A 22,513-nucleotide genomic window follows, 5' to 3' on the forward strand; every position below is an offset into this window, starting at 1 on the left:
GCAAATACTTGTCCTTTAAATATTTTAGAAAAGTGTGTTGAATTATCCCATGTGATCGTTGATGTTTTCATTTCTTTTTTTCTTTACATATTTTGAGGTTACTTTATTAAATGCCCACACACTTAGAATTGTTATTTATTTTGGTGAATTGAACTATTTATCATCAGTTAAAAAATCTTACTTTGAAATAATTATAGATTTACAGGAAGTTGCAAGGATAATGCAGAGAATTTTTCTGTACCTTTCACACAGTTTTCCCCAATGGTTACATCTTACATAACTATAGAGTGATATTAAAATTAGGAAACTGACATTGGTACAATATGTGTGTCTAGCTCTATGCCATTTTCTTTCACCATGGCAACCAAGATTCTAAACTCTTCCAACAACGCAAAGATCTCCTTTGTGTTATCTCTTTCTAGTCACACACACTCTCCCCCTCACCATCCCTAACTCCCTATTCTTCATTTCTATACTTTTTTTCATTTTAAGAATGTTATATAAATTGAATCATAGAGTATGTGTTTTTTTTTTTTTTTTGAGATTGGCTTTTTTCCCCCCACTCAGTACAATGCCCTTGAGATCCACTCAAGTTGTTTTGTGTATCAATAATAGTTCATTCCTTTTTATAGCCAAGTAATATTCCATGGTATGGATATACCATGGTTTGTTTAACCATTCACATATTTTTTATCTTTAATAATGCCTTCTGTCTTAAAACCTATTTTTGTCTCATTAATTTGGCTCTTCCAACTTCCTTTTGGTTAGTGTTTACATGGTATATTTTTCTGACTTTTACTTTCAAAGTTTCTGCATGCTTATTCTTTATCATGTAGCTTGATTTTTTAAATCTGACAAAATCTTTTAACTAGTAAGTTTAGCCCATTTTTTCTTATGATTACTAATACATGTGAGTTCTGTGCTTTCTCTTTTTCTTGCTCTCTTAAGGTTTCACTTTTCTCATTTCTCACCTTCTTTTGGATTAAATTATTCTTCTTAGTGCATTTTTCCCTTTAATGCATTGGACATTTTACACTCTCTATTATTTTAGTGGTCACTCTTGCAATTTTATCATTCATATCTAACTTAACTCTAGAGTTAATCAATTATATTAAGAATAGATGAGAGTCCCAATTGTGATTAATTTGGACTGATATAAACTTATGTTCTTAGGCATACTCAAAATCTATAATTCTTTTCTTTTTTGTTCTGATAATGCAATATCACCCTCAGACCTAAGGTGTTTTCACATTTGAAAGTATGAATCTCAGTTAAGGCAGGAGGCAAATTGCTATTTATTTTCCTTATAAGCAGGGCACAGTGGTAACTATTTTAAAAAGGCCTAGAAAGGCTCAGAATTTCCCAGATCACCTTCTTGAGTTACCAGTGTTCCCATTTTACTAAAGAAATCTGATAAAATGGTGCATTCAACTGATATAACAATTAAGTAATGGAAAAGGCCAGTTTCTAAACTCATTCTTCAAGTTGTCTCTGACAGCTTTAAGTGGGGAAAGATTCATGCAGTAGGATTTCGTAATTGCTTTATTTTATCTTTTACATTGAATCAGGTATTTCATAATTTAGTCTACTCATTGTTTTCACTGGAATTTGCTCAATGATTTTAGAAACAAACATCTGATCTCACCCAAATCCTCTTCTCCATGAAATCATTCTATGGGAGGACCAACCTTGTCACCTAGAACCCATTGTCAGTGGGAAAGGACACTCAGTTAATTGTAGGCTATTAGTTTTCAAACCCAGACTGTGGAAAAAATTCTTATTTGCATTTTGCCCACCTCAACCCAAATACCTCACGTTTTCTTGAGACTCTATTGCTTACTACCCACTTCTGGTCTTACTCTTAGTCTGTAGACTTTTGTTTAAGCACAACAAGGGAATTTAAGGAAAGATGTTGTGATAGATCTTACAAGTAATGGAAAAGTTGAATATCTGGCCTGATAAAGGATGGAAACAAGTGCAGCTCAGGGACTCCAAGAGCAGGAGTTTGTATCACTTCATCCTTGTGCTCTACCACTAAAATGACAGCCCTGTATTCTCAATTCTTGCATTTATCAGTTGATATTCTTTAAAAATAATTTTAAAAACCGTGATAACTTTCAATCCAGTTGTTTACCCAGACCAATAAATTAAAGCAAGGAAGGCAGGACTATTCAGTGCAAACATGGTTGTGAGAATTGCCCCCACTTCAACCATGCCCTGAACACACAATGTAGAAGGTAAAAACTATAGTACTACAGAATGTCTAAGGAATGTTTCAACAATCATGCTTAAGTAATAATAGAACACTATATAGCTGGTGCTCAATTCCTGGTGCCTAGTGTCATAATTTTACTAGGTTAAATCTTTCCAAAGAACTACCTTTTTAAATCTCAGCACCACCTGCACTATGCTGTTGATCGTTCTCATGCGATGTGATTTAAGACGCAAAAACCTAGAATTTAGGAAATGAAATGTTTGCCTATTGTGTGATTCTTAGCTCATTCATAAGACCAGACTACATGTCTCTGCATGGGAATAGGTTCCATCTGAAGGCGATGGAAATTTCCACTGCTAATCAGAGCAAAGGAAGCTGGTTGGATTACCTTCATATCTGGGATCAAGCCAAGAGACATTAATGCATCCATCTTCAGTATATGAGCTCAGATACCATCTCTACTTCATCCAGAAGAAGACATTGCTGTTCCAGGATTGGCATCTTTTCAGATTCTCCTTATTAAGGGTTCAAACAATCTTGGGTCTAGCCTCACCCAGGGTCACCTCGTTACCAGAGCAATGATATTCTTTATTAAATGACCATGGGTTTGATGTCATATGGGTTACAATGGTCACAGTAAAACTGAGTAAGATCAACATTAGGCCCCAGAGTCCTCCATCATTTCTCTCCTAAAAGGAGAAACAGAAAAAAGGCTTTCACCTTCATTATTATCACCACTGATCTCTTCAGAAAATCCTTAAATATTACGAGCTGTCAAGCCTATGGCTGTGGATACAAGCTTTCCAAAATTCTAATTTTGCTTGAAAGCTCAAATTTTATTGTTGGTGGCAAATACAGTCAGTTGTTTTTCTTGAAGGTTCACCTCATTAATTTTCAAGAAAATGTCTGCCCAATACTCAAGTCTGAAAAACCACAGTCTTTCTGCCAGTCATTCTTTCAAGTAAAAATTGTGTTCCATGTCAAAAGCAGCTAATGCAGTGCACAACTCAAATGATTGTGCAAACATTTTCCTTCGAGACAACCACTGTATTAAGCTATGCAGGAGAAGTGCTTTGTGCACACTTCGTGTTACACAGAATTTTAAAAAGATATGCGCTCAATCATCAAGATTTAATACAAATATAATTTTATTATAAATAAGGACTCCATTAAAGACATTTAGAAATGAAACTGGATTACAAAAATTTGTTGAGTGTGTGGCTGTAAAGAATTCAATCACTACTAGTACAGTTTGGGGACACTGCCTTGATCTATGCTGAAGCACCAGCAGTTTTACCAACCATTGCTTTATTTTGAAAATAATTTTGACCTTACAGTTTCAGGGACCTGTAGTGGTCTGTGAACTACACATTGAGAACCACTGATGTACAATATGATTCCAATTCTGTGTAAAAATACACTGAGATGACATAATAAACATCTGAAAGAATTTTCACTGACTTTCAATTGCAGGAGCCTTTTTTTGACTGATGCCACAGACTCTTACATATGGTGAATGTCTTTTCATGCCAATAATATAAAAGCACATCACAGTTTTTAACAGTTGCATACTATTTTACCGTGTGGACATACCACCTATTATTTAGCCAATTCCATAGCGTTAGATATTTAAGTTGCTTCTTTTTCTCTCTTAGAAACACTGCTCAATTGAATACCTTTGATATTCCTCTGTATACAATTATTTGATTATTTCCGTAGGGAAAAATATCCTACAAGTGCAATGCTTGGCTGAAAGGCAGGTGCACCTTTAAAGCTTCTTATATAGATTGCCAAATTGCCTTCCAGATAAGTTGTGCCAGTATATTAGGCCAAAGTGTCCGTTCTCTATGTGCCCCCCTCCCAGGAGTCCCTGCCTCTATTTCTGCCACAGCCTACCATACACTTGCACCAAAATGAAGATTTCATGAGAGGTGTCAGGAGAGCAGGCTGGGTTTGGAAAATCTTTGCAACTTCTCCCATTTTCTTCTTTCATTGCTTCACTGGGCCAGGGAGCAGAGGAAGGAAGATTTTCCTGCTCTTAAGTGAACTCAGAGGTGGGGGTGGGGTTCCCATAAAGGCCTCACCACTGCCCCTCTTCTAAACAAAGGAGGACCTAGACCTCTAGCCTGAGGGGGGAAAAAATCACTTTGCACCAAGAGTCATTCTTTTTGTAGCACTGCTCTTTCTCGTCATTATAAATGGTGACTCAAAAAAAAGAAAAAAAAATGGAAAGAAAAAAATGGTAACTCGCTTTGGCATTGCTTGGTTGCCAGAACTGCCCAAGAAAGAGGGCTTTCTCTGTCAGAACCTGCAGAAGATCGTACAATCCTTCCTCTCTGTTGACCTATAGCCAAGATAGCAGATTTTGGTACTTTTTTTGGTAAGCATCTCTTATCATCATTCCCTAACATTTCCTATAGCCATCGCCCTATTTCACTCTTCCTCATCTCATGCTTGGTTTATAATTTCCTAACAAATGTCTCTACACCTAACCCCATCCCAGCTCCAATCCATTTTGCACATTGCCACCAGATTATTTTTCCTTTTGCCAAAAATGCCCAGTAACTCCCAGAAAATGACAGGATCATATTTCAATCTTCAGCTTGGGGTTCAGGGTCTTCCCAAACTTTTTTCGCCCTAGATTTCCACCCTTATATCCCATCACTTCTCTTCCCATACTTTCCATTCCAGGCAAACTGGTTACCTTCCTGTCACTGGAACAGATTTCCTACCTCCGCGTCTTTCTTCAAGCCATTTCCTCTCCTGGAATGCCCTTCTGTGTTTTCTCATGCTGTCCTTCAGGGCCCACCTTAAGTGTGCCCTTCCTCCTTGAAGCATTCTAGCCACTTCTGCTTCATTTAAACAGATAGCATATATTTGACAATGAGCATATGCTCAGGTACTGTAATCTTTTTCTATTTATGTACCTTATCTCTCCAGCTAGATTTTAAATTCAAGCAAGAGAACAATTTTTTTTGTCAGTTGAAACATACAACTTTATTAATGATACACAAATGAAGTCTTTGGTGAATAAATTCAAGTCAAAACAGATGATAGAAGTGTAGGCTATTCATGATGGACAGGTTCACTGTCAATTCACATAGAGGAACCAGTAAAAATATTTCCATTCAAGCAGCACGATTAAAGTCACAAATGTGTTTTCAGTACAAGAGGACTATTTATTTGGTATTCATAAAATTGTTCAGCTTAAAGCTGGAGACTGTCACAGATAACATCACTCTGGATGATACATTATTCAAAACTGGCAGCTGAAAGGATCCCTTTACTATATAAGCAAGTGGAAGAGCAGTAACTTTCAATTTTCATTGCTTCCAGACTGCAAAACTAGACATTTCTTCAAGTCTCTGAGACACATAGCCAATCAGAATTTGTCCACTAGTTTTATAACTTTCACTTTCACCAAGAGGTCATGGTGATCTGCTAAGGCTCGAATTTTCTTAACGCACACTCCAGATGTAGTGCATAAGTAAAAAAGGGAGCCTTTGTTGAACTCTCTGTAGTTGAATACTTCTGCTCTGAGATTGTCATAGATGATCTCAAATAGAGTCAAGGCATTAATAAGAATTTCTGATTCCACATAAGAATTGTAGAGGGAACTAAATGATGATGGCACTTGGGTACTGAGCAGTTTTTTTAACATATCTGGATTTTCAGCAAAATTCGAAAGTATTTTCAAAATCTCAACCTTGATTTTTCCACCTCCCTGAGATAACAAACGGAAAAAGTTTGCAATGGAATTGACAAGCAGGTGCTGGTAGTCATTTGTAATAGTCATGTTTGTTAAAAATTTTAGTCCAACTACCTGTACTGCTGAGTTCAGGTTAGAGGCCATGATGTCATCCATCACTTTATTCATGTATACCTGAAGCCGGCCCTGATTTTCATAATTCTCACTCAGGTTGTTCATGGCCATTAAGGCTTTTTCCTTAATGTGGGGATCAGTTTTGTTGATCATGTTTGCAATAATTGGGAGGCCTCCCAATTTGCGAATTGTGTCTTGGTTGCATGAATAATTGGCATTGTTGCTCAGAGTGAGCAAAGCTACCTGTTGGATGAAAGGATCATCCGATTTCTGAAGCAAAGCAAGGACTTTCCTGAGATCTCGGACACCCAGAATCTCATCAATTTCATAAGGAAAGGGGCGCTTCTGCATGGGAACGGGTCTCCTCCCTCTCCCTCTCTGCTGGGTCTCAGGCTCAGAGTCTGACTCCGATTCTGTGTCTGTCCACCCAGACTCCCCTTCTTCAGAATCAGGAACCTCTGCCAGGAAAGCCTGTCCTCCATTAGCGGAGGCTGCGGCAGCTGCCGCAGCCCCATCTCCAGGGCGGAAGCCCAGCCCCAATTCGTCTACTTCAACCTTATTTTTCTTGCCTTTGCCCTTGCCTCCAGTCCGGGACTTGGCTCCACCCTTAGCTCCACCTTTGGGTACAGCTCCAGTAGCTGACCCGGCCTTAGGTATAGCCCCAGTATGAGCCCCAGGGGTTGTTTTCTTGGCGGCTGCTGCTGTTCTAGAGGATCCTGAAGTCCCAGGAGCCTCTGCAGCCCCAGTAGGGGCTGCTGCCCCAGAAGATGCTGTTGCCCCAGAAAGTGCTGCTACCTCAGTAGGCGTTGCTGGTATGGGAGCCTCCACCGCCTCGGTAGGTGGTGCTGCCTCAGTAGGAGCTGGTGCCCCAGGAGACTCTGCTGTGCCAGGGGCTTCTGCTAATTTAGGAGCCCCTGTCATTGTGGAGGTCTCTGCAGCCACGGGAGCCTCTGCCTCCCAGGGAGGCGGTGCCACTGCAGAAGCCACTGTGGCTTCTGATTCAGCTTTAGGCCCAACCCTGGCCCCTTCTGCCTCCTGGGCCTGACTTCCTGCCCCACTCTGAGCCTCGGCACTAGATGCAGCTGGGGCCACTGCTTCAGCTCCAGCCATGTCCAGAGCAGAGGTTTCATCCTGGACCCTGACCTCTGCCCCAGTGCGGACTGGGGTTGGAGGACCAAATCCTGGCCCAAGGTCAATTGTGAATCCAGCCCTTAGTCCAGCTCTAGCCCGGGCTCCAGTCCCGGCCACAGCCCTGGTCTTGGGCTTGGCCAGTCTCTTCTTCATCTGGTTTCTTCCCCTGGCATATTTGTAGACACAGTACCAGGCACTGGCCCCGATCACTATCCCAGCGGCTACACAGCCAGCATCCCGAACACGGCTCATGATGCAGCTGGAGTGATTCCCTGATCCAGGGTGTGGAGCTGGTGTGCCCAAGTGGGGTGCGTGCACGACAAGGTAAGGTGCTTCAGTTCAGGCTCGAAAGTTCTGCTGAGGTTGCAAGCCAAGCAGGACCTGGGGTAAAGGATACAAATGAGGCTTAGGGCTCTGGCTCACTTCATGCTTAACCAGGCCTAATTAAAGGAGAGTTTGGGGACATAATGCTTGGTGGGTGGACTAGTACACAGATACAAGTGTCCAGGCCTCTGTGTGCTGATTCAGGACCCTGGTTGTCTGATGTTTTCTACATCTTTATCCCTAGCCCTCACTGCCCAATGTAAACACATCTAATTTCCCAGCACCTAAATGGGGGATGAGAGGCCATACAGACTTCAGGAAAGCTGGTGGAGAGCCAGAAAGAACCCCAGATTCTTCTCTGATTCCCTCACCCCCACCCCAAAGGGCCCCAGATGATTCTTATACACGTACCAACTTGCTGGGAGCAGAAGCAATTTGCTCTTTTCCACCAGGCTTGCAGTTGTGCAGGGCCCAAAAGGCAGACAGACCTGTGGAGAGATCCCAGAAAGGGGGTTTCAGGGGCCTTTGGTAGATGGATTCTCTTCTTTTCTTGATTTGAACCCTTGTGGGCAAGTTTCCCCCTCTCAGGGCTCCTCACTCCCTCCATATCACTTCCTCCTCAAACCCTTATTTAAGAAGGCAAATGCCACACCCCTTTCGCTGCACCAAAAAGGACAGGCCCGGGGCAAGGGTTTCTTGTAAAGAGGAAGAAGATGGGGGAAGAGGAGCCCCTGCCTCCAATTTCTGCTCTGGTTTCTGCCGCACCATACCAGGGGTTCCCAGACAGTTCCCAGCCCCCACACTGACCTCCAGTGATTCAGGGCTGTTTCTCCTTTCTTCAGTTCAGTTAGAGCTCCATCCTAAGGACAGACTGAAGGGCAGAAATACAGATAGCAAGACGTTGGAGACTGAGAGCCTGGCGGATGGAACGGACTGAAGACCAAAGCCCCCAACTGCCTTTCAGCATTCACATACCAGAATGACAAACGGTTCCACCTCTCAATTCCTTCAACTCTTCTCACCCCTCCCCTCGCACCCCAACCCCCGCCCCTGCGCAGACTCCCCAGGCAGTCAACCTCTCCTTCCCTTTGCCCCGCCCCCCCGTCCGCCATTTCTCCCGGACAGACGGCCACACCCCTTCTCCTGCACCGAAGCGGGAGGGGGCGGAGCGAGGGTGCACAGAAGGCTGGACGGGACGCGGGACTGGGGATTACGGCCAGACAATCTAGCGTCTCCTTCCTATGACCACCAGTCCTTCAGTCCCCAGCCCCCAGGCCTAGCATCAGCCTGCACAACGGGTCCCCAGGGTCTGCCCTTTCGGTTTGAGGGTCATGATTTTCCACTGTTTCTCCGCTCTGGATTCCACCTCCCACACCCCATCGCAGTCTCCTGTTAACCGCCATTTCTCCCGCCAGGGTACCCGAACTCCTTTTTCAGGACTGAAGAAACGGGGGTGAAGGGCTGTATGCGCCGGAGGTGTCTGGAAAGCAGCCTAGGACTTAGCACGGCGGTTTAATACCAGATTCTCTCAGGGCCTCGCCTCTTGTAAAGCCCAGAGCCAGACCGCCACCTCCCCTACAAAGGCTGTCACACCCATTTTCCAGCACCCCCAGAAGACGTGGGGTCGGCCGGGGGAGAGGGGAGGGTGCGGGGGCGGTGGTCGGGAGAGGTATCTGCAAAGTGAGAGTGGGAGTGAATAAGCCGGATTGTTTACTAATTGCGTGCCCCTCCGATCACCCTTTCCCCAACCTCCCCACTGGCCTTATATGCGCTGCCACGTTTATTTATCTTCCCTCCTCCTTTCAAAACAGGACGGGATGTGGGGTGCGGGGCCTGAGTGTCAAAAACAAAACCAAAAAAACACTGGCTGGGAGGGGAAGTAAGCGGATTCTCCGCAAGTATATCAGCGTCTTTACGTTCCCCCCTCCCCCTCTTCCCGCCGCCCACCAAAATGAGCTGCGACTAAGCGCGGGGGTCTGGAGAGCCGGCCAGGGGCGGGCGAGGCGGAGACACCCGCGGCCTCAGACTCCCTCATCTCTGGGCTACCCCTATTCGGGGGTGCCAGGCCATGCCCACTCTCACACCCACCTGCCCGATCTGGGGGAATTTTCTCCTCCTCCTCCTCGCCTGGGTTAAACGCACGGCAGTGCGCAGCGCAATAGAGTTGGTACCCAGAGGAGGACGGAGGACGGCGGTCAGGGCTTTAAGTACCTTTGCCAACGTCAGCTCCTGGTCACGTGAGGGCTGCATCGCCAGTAAGCTTGGGTCCCCAATTTCCACTCCCACCAAGAGCAGGAGCCCCCTCCTTTACCCCCACTAGCACCTCACCCCACCACATCAGGTCCTGTCACTCATTTTTTTGTCTTTGTAGTCCCAGAGGCCACAAGTAGCCCCTTCTCCTTCTGTTAGAACTTGCCTTTCTCTGGTTACCGGGGAGGGGATGCACCTTCTTGGAGGGCTATTGACAAGTTTTGCTTTTCTTGTTGGGGAATCGTCTCATCCTTTCTTGGGCAACTGGATACTCTCCCCTCGCTCCACCCCCAGTCCCCCATCCACTAGTGCCCACCATTTACCTTGCAGTTGGGCCCCTGCTCCAGTATAGGTAAGGGGTAAGAATGGTAGTGGGGTCTTTACTTCTGTAATACGTCTCTGTTTTGTTTTTAAAGCTATCACCACTCTTTATTATTATAGTAAGAAAATACAACAAAACAAGAGTTCAGTGTGGGAAGCAGCAACAAAAGAAAAAGAGTAGGCATGTTTTAGAAAAAAGATTTCCCACTAATATTGGAAGACACCATTAATTTTAGTTAATTTTTACCACATAGAAAATTCTATTGGCCACATAGGAAATAGTTTTCAAAACATGCTAAGGTATTTGAATATCTAAAAATGGACTTTTTCTCAACAAGATAAGCATGTTTCCATACGATCTGTAAATTGATCCATGGAGAGATGTTCAGTTGTCTGATCTTATTTATTTTGGACAAATAATATCCTACTTTTTCTCCTTCTGGGACAGCTTTTAAGTTGGGTAAATAAACGATCCTGTCTTGTTCTGTTAGAGAAAAGCATTTATTTAATGTTCCCAAACCATTGCTGACTGCTGTGTGAACCTCTTGTAATTTGATGGCTGTAACCATGACAGTTTTGAACACCTGTCCCTGGATTAGGTTCCAGTTTTGTGATTCAGCTCTGGGCAAAAGGAAGAACTATTAGACGAAGGAAATGATGGATATGAGGGATGCAGAGATGGTCAAATCCTTCCAGTCCTGTCAAGAGGGGAGGGAGGAAGGTGCTTGCCCTCCCACCTCTCCTATATTCCAGAGCCTCTCATCCCCTGCGTTCTGGCACCTGACTCTGTTGTTCATCCTAAAAGTATACATGGACAGGTGACCAGGGTGGTAAATGCCATCTTTACTCAGATGACCAATTTGAGTAAATGCCTTTGGCTTCTTCCCTCACTCCCTCCCTCAAATTCCCACAGTGGTAACTTAGGGATGCAGAGAAGGGATTGCAGTTCCCACCTACCCCTGCAGCTGCAGGTTTCCACAAAGATTGCTGGGAGAAGCACCCAGGCCTGCCTGCCCTGCTCTGCCCTTATTCATGGTGTGGCCGAGTTAACCTTGTTCCTGATGCTGTCTGCTGCTACCACCTGGCCTGCAGCCTGTTGACCTCTCACCTCTGGCCTCCTCATCTCAGGGCACCCAGGGAGAACCCAGCCTTGCTGCAGGGTCACTGCCCGAAGCCCACACCCACTTTGATACTTCCTCAGCCAAATGTATACCTGGGCCCCAGGGTCTCTCCCCACTGACCATACTGATTAACCTAGAGTAGGCGTTCTCAACTGGCTACCTCTGTGCTCTACGTGAAATTGTATGCAAGGTTTTGTTTTTGAGTGTATGTGTGATTAAGTGCATTTTTGGGGGGAAAGGGGAATAAAGGTCATTGACCTCATCAGTTTCTCAAGGGGTCTAGGATCCCTGCCCTAGATATTAAGCACCAATACAATGGCCTAGAGAGTCTGTGTTATATAAAATAGTCCAGATTAGAAATATCTTGTTTTTTTTTTCTGGTAATGAAAGTAATATATATATTAGTGGTTAAAAATATTCAAAACAATAAGGAAATGTATAAAGTATGCAGGGAAAGAGCTCCATGATATCTTTTCCATTGCTAGTCACTGCTAAAGATTTCCAACTTTCTTTTTATGCACATATTAGTAAGTGCATTTGTGGTTATTAATCAAGTTCTGAATTGAACAACAATAAACAAATAATAAGCATTTAGAATTTGTATTGTAATTGCGATAAATCTGCAGATTAATTTGAGGAACATTAGCATCTTAAAATTGAGGCTTCCCCTCCAGGAATATGATATATTTCCATTTTGCTCAGATCTATTTTTATGTTTGTTAATCAAATTTTGTAAGTTTCTTCAGCTAAGTAATTCCTATTACTTGTTAGGTTTTCCCTAGGTATTAGTAGTTTATGTTGCTGAAATGCTATTCCTTTCTCCAATTGTAATTTCTTATAGGTGATTTTCTGCTTAAGGAAAGTGTTCTACTATTATATATTTATTTTGTATCTGCCAATTTCTGTGATCTGTCTGATTAATTTCAATTGTTTTCAAGTGATACTTTTGGTTTTTCCAGGTATGTATACATAACCATCTTCAAATGATGATTTTTTACATTTCTTCCTTTCCAATATTTATAACTTTTTTCCCTTTTTTTTCTGCATGTGTTATATTGACCAGAACTATGTTGAGCAATGGTGGTGCTTGAGAACCTCTTGATCTTGTTTTTGAAGAAAATGGGAATACCTCTTATGAAGTTTCATCATTTAGTGTAACTTTTGCTGTTTCTGATATATTTTATCTGTTTTTCAAGGTTACGTTTATTTATGTTTACCAGTACTGCACAAAAAGTAGTAGAAGGAAATAATATCAGCGAGTAGAGGTAAGTCACAAGTTCTGTGGTCTTGGTAGCCCACAAGGAGTGAGGAATCTGTTAGGTCAAAAGAGCCTCTGATATAGCCTTCATCAGACTAAGGCTATTTTCTTTTATACTTAATTTAATTTAACCAAGAATAATTCATTAAATTATAAATATATAATTCTTTACTGCACAGGCAAAGTTTCCACTATTCCTATTTTACTAATAGTTTTTTTAAAATTTAGGACTGGCTGACTCAGTTTATCAAATGCTTTAATTGTAAGATTTATTTTCTCCTTCAGTTTGCTGTTGCAATGAATGATGTAGATAAACCAGTCTCCTTTTCACTCTAGTCTCCTTATAGTTTATTCTCAATACCTCCCCCAAGTTCAAACTCCCCACCCACTTCCCCTTGTTTAGAGTAAATGCAAATGTCCTCACTACAACTGACAAGGCCCTACTCTCTTCAACCTTATTACCTTTCTGCCTCATCCTCTACTGCTCTCTCTCTAGCTCAGTGATCCTGGCTTCCTTGATGTTCCTGGAACATACTGGGCTTGTTACCTTCACAGAGCCTGTGCATTTGCTTGTCCTCCTGCCTGGGATATTCTTCCCCCAGATATCACCACACTTAGATCCTTCACTGACTTCAGATCTTTACTGAAAGGTCACCTTTCTAGTGATGCCTTCTCTGGCCACCCTATCTGAAAGTTTAACCCGTCTCGACTTTTCATATCTCCTTTTCTTGCTTTAAAATTTTTTAGTATGTATCACTAACAGTATAGTATATATATAGTTTATTTACTTGTTTATTGCTTGTCTCTCTCACTACAATGTAAGGGCCACATGATTTAGAGATTTAGGTCTGTTTTATTCACCCTTGTAACCACCGCATGGAGAACAATCCATGGTATGTAGTAGGTGCTCGGTAAATACGTTGAACAAATGAATAAATAAAGGAATGGCTTTCCAACATTGCACTTACAACGACTCTCTTGCAGTCCAGAAATAAAGCCAGTTGGTTATGCTGCATTAGCAGATTTATTAACTCTCAAATAAATGATTAGCTAAATCAGGGTCTTGTCATGTGACAAGATGTGGAAGACATTAAGATTGCTTTGAGTGGCATGTATAAAACTCATTATGCAGTGAGAATGATTGTTTATGAAACATGCCTTTTAAAAAAATAATCTTTTTTTCTTAAATGAAAATAGTTCTATCATTATTTTGCCATAATAAAATTTGGGCAAAAAAAAAAGAAACAGAATAATGCTAACAAGAAAATAACAAATCCATTCCTACTCTCTGTTTCTTTTCCTGACACCCCTTCCACCATCCCCATTTACAGGTATTTTCAGGACTGCAGAGATGAACATTAAGGATTCCAAAGAAAAAAGGTGGAGGGAGCACGGAAAAGGACGGGGCCATTCCCCAGAGAAGCAGTAGAATTGGCCAGTAGCCCAGGAGAAAACATTGCCCCTTCCAATAATCAAAGACAACACGTTTGTTGGATGGGCAAAGACTAGAAAGAGCGACAGTGTCCTGTGTGGTGCTGGTGGGGGGGGGGGGTTGGGAGGGGGAGGGTCACCCTCTGCTTTGCCAATAATAGGAGGGGAAATTTGGGACCCCGAACTCACCAGTGACGTAACTTCACGTGACCAGGAGCCTGTGTGCTGGTCTGTCCAGATAGCGGTTCTTGCTCAGGTAACCGGCTCCCAATTTCTTTTGAGGTGGTGTGGCTGTGGGCAAGGAAGGAGGAGGACAAGAGGAAACCCGTCCTGATTCCTGCCGGTCACGGTGAGGGTGGGTATTGATTGGAGACTCCTGGAGTGAGGGTGGAGGGTAGCAGCACGATTTTCGAGTTTGGAGGCGCTTCCCTATTTCCCCGCGGAGACACCCGAACCCAGACTCTTTTTCCTGTTGTGCCTTGTAAAAGGCAGCTGAAATGGTTGGCGTGGGTGACTCGAGCGGGCGGAAGGGAGGGGAGGAGGCGGTTATCGGGGAGTGGAGCGATGGGGGACTGTGAGGTGAGAGACAGGCCTGACCACCTGGACGGAGAGGGAAAGGTCCGGGATTGAACCCACGTTCGGGTGTTGGTTCGTTCACCGCATTCACCAGAGCACTGAGTCCTCATTGTCTCCTGTTTGTTCCTGTCTGGTTCTGGCTTTGGTCTGTCCCTGTCTGCCGGTCCATCTATCAGTGGGTTGATGATGCAAAAGAAAAAGAAGCTCAACGCCTCATTTCCTTCTTCCTTCCTCCGCCCCGAACACCCCCGCCCCCTTGACTGCAGTTTCAGACTCCTGCGTCCCAGCGGCTCTCACTAGCCTGAGAGAGAGTCCCCTGAGATCCTCGCTCCAGCTGCAGCATGGGCCGCGCTCAGAATTTGGGCTTGATGGCAACAGGCCTGGTGGTCGGGGCTGGCTCCTGGTACTACATATACCGACTGACGTTGGGAGAGCAGAATAAGAAGAGGCCAGCTGATGCGAAAGACATTAATCCTGCCTACAAAAAGTTTAGAAAATACAGAAAACTGTAAGGAAGAAAATAAAAATAAGCCACCAATTACTATTCCTTGTCTTTCTATCTGTGTAAGAATGTGGATGTGTTTAACATTATTGCAATTACACTGTGTATGATATCCTGGAATTATTTTTTTCAGGTTACATTGCAGGGTATGCCTTTTATTAGTTAATGAAAATGCTTCATAAAGTCTTTTAACAGATTGTTTCATAATAACAGCATAATCATAATCTTCTCCTTTTGCCAGCCTTTCAGATGGGAAAGAAATTAGATATCTTAATTTACTAAAAAATAACCGTATATAGAGAAAATCTACATAGACTTACGAGAGGATGTCTTTCCACACTAGTTATAGCTGTGATATCCATCATCCCAGATTCCAGAATGACCAGTTAGGCAGCTTCTGTGCCATGCTTGGCATAGAGGGCATAGGAATTTGGTGAGCCTGGGAGCCCTGGGTAGGATCCAGACTTCCAGGGGCATCATATGGCCAGCAGCTTTGAGTTCCTCCTCTTTTCTTTGGGCTGTCAGGGAGCAGGCCAGTGGTCTCATCTATTCAAGGGACTCAGAGACCTCTCCCTTTTTCCATTGAGTGAGGGAAGGGATTTCTTTTTAGTGTGAGGGAAATTCTTCACTCCCTGAACTTCATTTTTCACAATGGATTTGGGGTTTGGAGGAAATAAAATCTGGGAAGTCCTGCCACAAACTTTCTCTGAGGCAAGGAAGTACAGAACTGGCTGGACTGAGAAAGGGAAAGCAGAGAACACAGACAGCCATAGAGATGAAACATAAATTAATAGCCTTGTGTCTTAAGTGGGGTTCCCTAGAAGCAGAGCCTGACATGGGGATTCTTCTGAAAGTAGTTTATTGAGGGAGTGTTCTCAGATGAAACGTGTATGGAGATGAGGGGAGCAGGATAGGAGCAGGATAGGATAGGGGAAGAAACTAGGTATAGCTGTAGTTCAGCTGAAGTGTAACTTCAGCTTGAGCCCAGGGCAGATCTGGGATGTGAAGGGCGCCACAGAACTGATCCATTGTGAGACAAAGGAGCCAGGCTTTTGTATCCACTGACTGAAAGCCTTGCTGTATGGGTGAGTTGGAGTGAGAGAAAAGGGGTTTTAGCTCCGAGGTATCCTCTGACAAGGGTGTGACTGTGAGTCTTTAGCAACCAATGTTCATAGCAGCTTAGGGGGGATGGATGTACTAGCCCAGTAAGTGGAATCTGGACAGGGCATCAATAGTGTCTACTACTTCTACTATAACTAGCCAATCTGCATTCTTTTTTTTTTTATATAAACCTATCATTGTTATTGTATAATATTCTTTTTTTCCCTTAATTTTTTTAAAAATTTTTGAATTTTATTTTATTTAATTTTTTATACAGCAGGTTCTTATTAGTCATCAATTTTATACACATCAGTGTATACATGTCAATCTCAATCGCCCAATTCAACCAATCTGCATTCTTGTGATGAAAATGTGCTTCCTATCCATGTGATCTTCCCATCAGGAAGCCTTAACTTCAGCATCACTAGCTGTGGAGTTATTTCATGGGTGCGGTCTATCAGGAAATGCCCAGCTTCTCCATAAACAAAACAAAAAGAGGAGAGTGCTCGTACTTCTCTAGTCTTCTAGTGGTTGTCTCAGAAACACTCTCCCTCAGAGGCTAATTTTCTCTCTACAACCTGAGTAAGAATCAAATCTCCTCCTTCAGTGTACAGATTTTGGAGGGGCGCCGTGTAGCACGTAGTTTAGCACCTTGCAAAAATGTGTTCTGCCTATGAGATTGTAGGCTAGTACAAAGGTTGAGGGATGTTCAGATATAGGATGTATGGCTCTGGCCCATTTAGAACAGGCTTTGGCAGGTGTTAAATTGACTGCCATACAACTCTCTTCCAAACTCTTGAAACCAGCAGAGAAGTTACTAGAGGAAGGGCAGGTGCTATTCACCTAGACCAGATGACCCAAGCAGAGGTGGGAGGGTGTCAAGGCAAAGGGACCTTGTTAGCCTGACAAATGGGTTGCCCATTAATTTAATTTAATTAATGGGTTGCCCATTAATTTAACATCCATGTGATGGCCGTGGGTTCCTGGGGATAGAAGGTACCTTGGAGGAATTTAAACTTTGAGCCCTCATCTTGCTCCAGGACAATCTGGAGCCTGCCATCCTAGGGCTTACTGTGGCTATCTGAGATTTGCCACATCACTGAGGCACTCTTGGGGCAGGGCACAGGTATCTCCTTGTTTAGGAGTCCCTCATTTCTTCATTTGCACTAACCTTTTCCCAGAACAGAGGAATTTTTTTTTTTTTTTGTGACTAGGGAGAAATTCCTGTCTCTTTAAACCATAAGTTATCTTGCTCAACTTGACAGATGAGGTCAAGAGGGGGTAAGTAAATTAAGCAAGACCTTATAGATACTGATGGGTCATTGGATAAGTTCTTTCTCATTTTAAAAACATGTATCTCGTTAAAATAATTAAATATTGAGAAACTGCACTATAATTCAATTTACTTCCCTCTCCTATCCCTAACCAGTTTCACTTATAATTAAAAGTCATAGCTTTTAATGTTGTGAGATAATTAAATATTACAGCACACTGTAGGATATTATGTAAGAGTCTGTTTACAATGTCTACATGACAAGGATTCCCAAGTCCCAGCTAATGGCCTATTTTTATTCAGTGTGCGCATTTCTCTCACAACCATGTTTTCGTAATTCAAATCGGATATAAGGTCTTTGATTAATTAGGAAACCTAACTTACATTATGTAAAGAGTGGTTGGTATTAATGCCATCAAAATCAGGAGCCACTATCACTTGTATTTTTTTTAAAGAACATACCAACTTGATTGAGATGCCTTTAAATTTTGTTTATCCTAACAGTGGGTGATAAAAGTGACAAAAATTGATAAGAATGTGTAAAAAGGTTTGTGCTAATGATAGAACTTTTGGTGATAAGGAAAAGAAAAGCCATTACTCCTGAACAAATGCTCCATGTAATCAAAACCTGAATTTGTCATCGGAAGTCTGTGTTTTATAGCTATACACGTATAGCTTTAATAAAACCTTTATTATTGAAATTCCTGCAGCAAATATAAATTTGCTATTGCAAGTATCAAGTTTTCTAGACTTAATTCCATTTTCCCCACTGAAACAAATGTTTTTTAGAGGGGAATTTTGAAACTGTTGGTTCCTTTGAAATGCAAATACCGCTTCATAGGAGAGCAGGGTGTACTTGTGAGTCTTGTGAACAATTTGGTAACCATGACAATCCTGACTACTAAGTGGAGAAGAGCCTTTCTGTTATCTCCATCTAGGGCCCCCCAGGGATCAGAAATCCAGAAAAACATGTTTCACCTATTTTAGTTTTATTTTGAAGAGTGAGTGTAGAACTGGTTTACTGGTTGACCATCCAATCAAAATCTCATTAAGAAAGATGCTGGGACTCCAACACAATCTGCTGGAATATGAGAACTTCCCATATCATATATTGTAGTAGATGAGATGGTATTTTGGGAAAGGGAACCCTTACCTTTGGCTTTCAGAATCAACACCCAGAACTGCTCATCAGGCTCTAACTAGCCCTGTGGCTTTCTCTTCATCTAGAAAGTACAAAGTTTATTATAGTTCATGAATACAATATGCTTCTCAGGCACTCTTTCTTCCTGATGCCTGGCATAAAAGCCCTAGGATGGCAGACTCCAGATTGTCCTGGAGCAAGAATAATAAAAGTAGAAATAGTAATAATAATAATAATAATAATAAAGATAAATGTAATGAAAGCTTTCTATGTGTTATCTATTTCAATTTTTATAAAATCTCATTGTGGATAGGTATTAGTTTACAGATGAGGAAATAAAGACTCAGAGAAGTTAATCAACTTTGATAATGTACACAAAGCTAGAAATTAGTGGAGTTAGAGTCTGAACTGTCTCCGAAACCCACGCCCTTCACTACTAGTTTATGCTGCATCTTAATGTACATGTCCAGGAAGTCCCTGCCAGCAGGCTCTGACAGACAGAACTACACAAACAGCCTGGAAGAGGAGGGGAAGAAAGAAAAAAGAAACTGCCTTCCTCAAAAGAGGAGGAACACCAAGAGCCCTCAAATACAGCCCAAAGAATTCAAAGAGAGGAAAAGGATGACACACCCTTCCGCAGGCCACCCCACCTCCAAATACACAGATACACAGTAAATAGGAAAACAAAGTAGTGAGGAAAGAAATGATACTGACTTTGGGATAGTACAAAAGTCCTTCTTTTCCACACCATGTGATGTCCATTTGGCTTGTGCTGTCTGAGCCTCCAGTTTTCTCCTGGTTCCCATTTCCCTTCTCCTTCCTCTAGCCAGCTGATCCACTCACAGAGTCTGAGGCTGATGATACCCACATCTTTATCTCCAGGGCAGACATCACAGCCCAACTCCAGACCCATATCATCAACTGGTCACTGAAGAGCTCCATTTAGACAACTCACCAACTCCTAAAACTCAACTTTTCTCAACCTGAGCTCCTCCACTTCCTCCTCAAACTGTTCTTCCTCCTCCCCGCCGCCCTGCCCTTCTCCCTCCCCCTCCTCCTCCTCTGAAAGGTCTCATTCTCAGTGAAGGGCACCAACAACACATTCTGCTGCCCAAACCAGACCCTCTCCTCTGCCTCACCCCCACACCCCATCTATCTACTTCTGAAATATTTCCCCTCCTCCCAGTCACCACTTCTGCCAACCTTGCCTGGCCATCTCTCTCCTGGGTGACTGCAGCAGCTCCTAACTGGTCTACCCGCCTCTGCTATGGGGTGGGGTGGGGAGAGCTCCAATATACTCTGCAGCCAGAGATCTCCCTCCAATCTGTGTTCCTCCATGTCTCACTTCAAACACCTCAATGGCTGGCTTCCCACTGCACTGGGGATAAGTTCCAAACAGCTAAGCTTTCCATAGCCCTGCCCCTGCCTACTCTTCCTTCTTCACTGCTTTGGCCATACTGAACCTTTTCATGTTCTCTGAATGCACCATGCTGTCTCTCATCTCCTAGCTTTGGCACATGTTGTCCCTTTTGCCTGGAACACGCTCTTTCTTCACTTTCATCTGGATGGTCCCCACTTAACCTTGACTGGCATGTTGGGTGTGTGCATGTTCTGCTGTTGTACCTGGGCAGGCAGTCCTTTGATTGTGTCTCACAGTCTACTCTTCAAATCCACTGTGGCTGGGTTTACTTGTTTAGCTTTCAGATGGAAACCTCATTTCTAAGCACTTCAATGTGTGTATGTATGTGTGTGTGTCTATATTTCCCTCCTTAAAAAAAAAAAAAAACCTTGGTTATAGGATGATTTAATAATTTATTGCTAGAGACTGAGTTTAGCCCTTTGTCTCTAGTCATGCATTCCTTTAATCCTCTAGCATACTTTCTCATTATTCATCTTTATTGATGCCCAATAATATCTGTGGTTTTATATTTTTTATCAGAATTGCATAATAGTTATGAATTTGGACTCTCCAGTCAGACTGCCTAGGTACAAATCTTTTTTTTATTGCTATATGTATGACTTTGAACAAGTCATTTAACTTCTTTGTGTTTTTTCCTTATGTGAAAAATTAGGGTAACAAACATCCTTTCTCACAGGGTATAATTGAGTGTAGAATGTTTAGAGCAGAGCCTGGTACATAGTAAGTGCTCAGTAAATTTAACTAAAATTGTCATCCTCAATGCTGTTTTCTCTTGCATATGCCTTTTCTTCTCAGAGAACAGAACAGTTACTATCTCTGCATTTTAGAGTCTGTAGCCATTAGGTCTATTCCAATTGTATTTTTTCAAACATACCTTACTCTCTTGGCTTCTCTCCCATTTATAAATTGAGAGTTAAATACATCCAAAGATTATTACAGCTTCAAAGACCAAAAAGGAATTAAAAAGAACTGGCCAGTGCTTAATGGAGAAAACACTAATTTGGGAATTAATTGTTCCTATGATTTGGGACATTATGAATCTAATGTCTGTCTGGGGTGAGAGCAATAGAAATTCACCCTTCAAATAAAATTGGATATGTAATATGTTTTTGGTTTATTTTATTGAAGTATAATATTAATAATCACAGTGAGGTCTGTTAATAAGGTCTAAGTACTCAAGCAAAATCTCTCCCTCCTACCATGTCCTAATTAGCTGACATTTTAAGTTAGGATGCTTTTGAATGACCAGCCAGCTGCACAATAGGTTTCCTTTGTTCCTTTCATTCCCTGCTAATTGAGTTAGAATAATCACATCATTAAAAAGCTTCTCTGGGCAGCCAGCTCACAGGAGGGGGTGAATGAAGGTGGGCCACAGGATGAGGTGTTGGAAGCACGGACATTTAAACTACTTCCCTTATCCTGTGCTTCAGTGTATCACAATGTCAGGATTCTCTGGCAACCAGGAAACCCTGTCTTCAGGATGTACCTTAGTTCATCAATCATACTGCCTCTTTCAGATTTATGGATGGCTCAAGGCCATATTTATCAAGAAAAAACTCGATATTAAGAGAGGAAAAGAAAAAGAGTGGAAGAGAGAATGAGAATGAGAGAGAGAGAGAGAGAGGAGAGAGAGAGAGAGAAACTATAGTTAAGTTCATGCTGTATACTTTACTTTATCCTAAAATTTGGGCCTGTGCCTTGTCAATACCTAGTTAAAATACCGTGATTACCTTTAAAATTATGAATTTAAATATTTAAAGACTTCCTAGGGAAGTGGCTGGTAACAGAGGAGCCTGGAGTGGGATTTGGGGACACAGTGGATAGATCTTGAAGTGGGATGTTTCAATCAGCAAAGATTGATATTAAGACTCGTGTCCTGGGGCTGACTGAGTACTTGGATACTCATTGAGTACTCAATTCTCCACTTTTGTTTGTCTTCGGAGTGGGAATGACTGAGGCCAGCTGGGATCCTGGGGCAGCCATGACCTCTTGCACTCTGTGCTGCCTATTTATCTCTTCTGAATACCTCTGCGATCTCTGCTGCCCTACTTTCTGTTTGTTTGTCTGCCCAGGGAGTAAGGACCAGCTCAAAGTCTGGATTCCCAATTTTGTCTCCCACTCTTTGATTACTTTCCTATTTTCAATCAGTCTCCCTCCACACACCCCTGATTGTATTGCGCTGGGGGGGGGGGTGTGCTTCTGGTCAGTGAGATGTATGAAGGGAGAGAGTGGTAGGGGAGCCACAAAATGAATAGACTTCCAAGTGGGAACAGCTTGACAAGCATGGCCATGAATAAAGAACTGCAAGTAGTTGTCCTTCCCTCAAACATTTAATGCTCAATATTTGTCTAGTTTTCTTTCAGGGGAGGGGCTGCTTCAGCCTCTCTCAATCCTCCTTTTTCTATCTCCTTGTATGATTACACTTTCTGTCCACATGTTGATCTGTGGAGAGAGGGAAAATGTAGCTAGAAACAGGTGTCATGGAATTGCCTAAGAGCAAGCCCACAAAGTAGGAAATAGTAGAAAACCAGGGCCCTGCATCAGAAATAACAGGTACTGGCACTGATGGCCAATGATGGTCAGTCCACAAAGCAGTCTCCAATGTCTCCTGCTCTCTATGCAACTG

The 22,513-nt window shown here is 42.6% G+C and overlaps 1 protein-coding gene and 1 long non-coding RNA gene across 3 annotated transcripts; one reads left to right on the forward strand and one right to left on the reverse strand.

Annotated features, from left to right (window-relative positions):
- Nucleotides 1-5,230: 5,230 nt before the first annotated feature.
- Nucleotides 5,231-14,319, reverse strand: ARMCX2 (armadillo repeat containing X-linked 2). 2 transcript variants are annotated; one of them, XM_068533893.1, is made up of 4 exons: nucleotides 14,064-14,319; nucleotides 8,301-8,364; nucleotides 7,905-7,981; nucleotides 5,231-7,550 (listed from the first exon to the last, which is right to left on the reverse strand). In XM_068533893.1, the coding sequence occupies exon 4, from the start codon at nucleotides 7,419-7,421 to the stop codon at nucleotides 5,598-5,600; it is 1,824 nt and encodes a 607-aa protein (XP_068389994.1). In that variant the 5' UTR covers nucleotides 7,422-7,550; nucleotides 7,905-7,981; nucleotides 8,301-8,364; nucleotides 14,064-14,319; the 3' UTR covers nucleotides 5,231-5,597. The 2 variants fall into 2 exon arrangements, with proteins under 2 accessions (XP_068389994.1, XP_068389992.1); XM_068533891.1 differs by lacking the exon at nucleotides 14,064-14,319 and adding an exon at nucleotides 9,582-9,663.
- Nucleotides 14,109-14,992, forward strand: LOC137757224 (uncharacterized). The gene is made up of 2 exons (XR_011072312.1): nucleotides 14,109-14,229; nucleotides 14,717-14,992. It is a non-coding gene; the product is annotated as an uncharacterized lncRNA (long non-coding RNA).
- Nucleotides 14,993-22,513: the final 7,521 nt, after the last annotated feature.

Source organism: Eschrichtius robustus, chromosome X (genome assembly GCF_028021215.1).
Source record: "Eschrichtius robustus isolate mEscRob2 chromosome X, mEscRob2.pri, whole genome shotgun sequence".
NCBI classification, from domain to species: Eukaryota; Metazoa; Chordata; class Mammalia; order Artiodactyla; family Eschrichtiidae; genus Eschrichtius; species Eschrichtius robustus.

Bases quoted from the DNA above. Each gene is read 5' to 3' on its own strand.
- ARMCX2 (XM_068533893.1), bottom strand. From the start codon at position 7,421: ATGAGCCGTGTTCGGGATGCTGGCTGTGTAGCCGCTGGGATAGTGATC.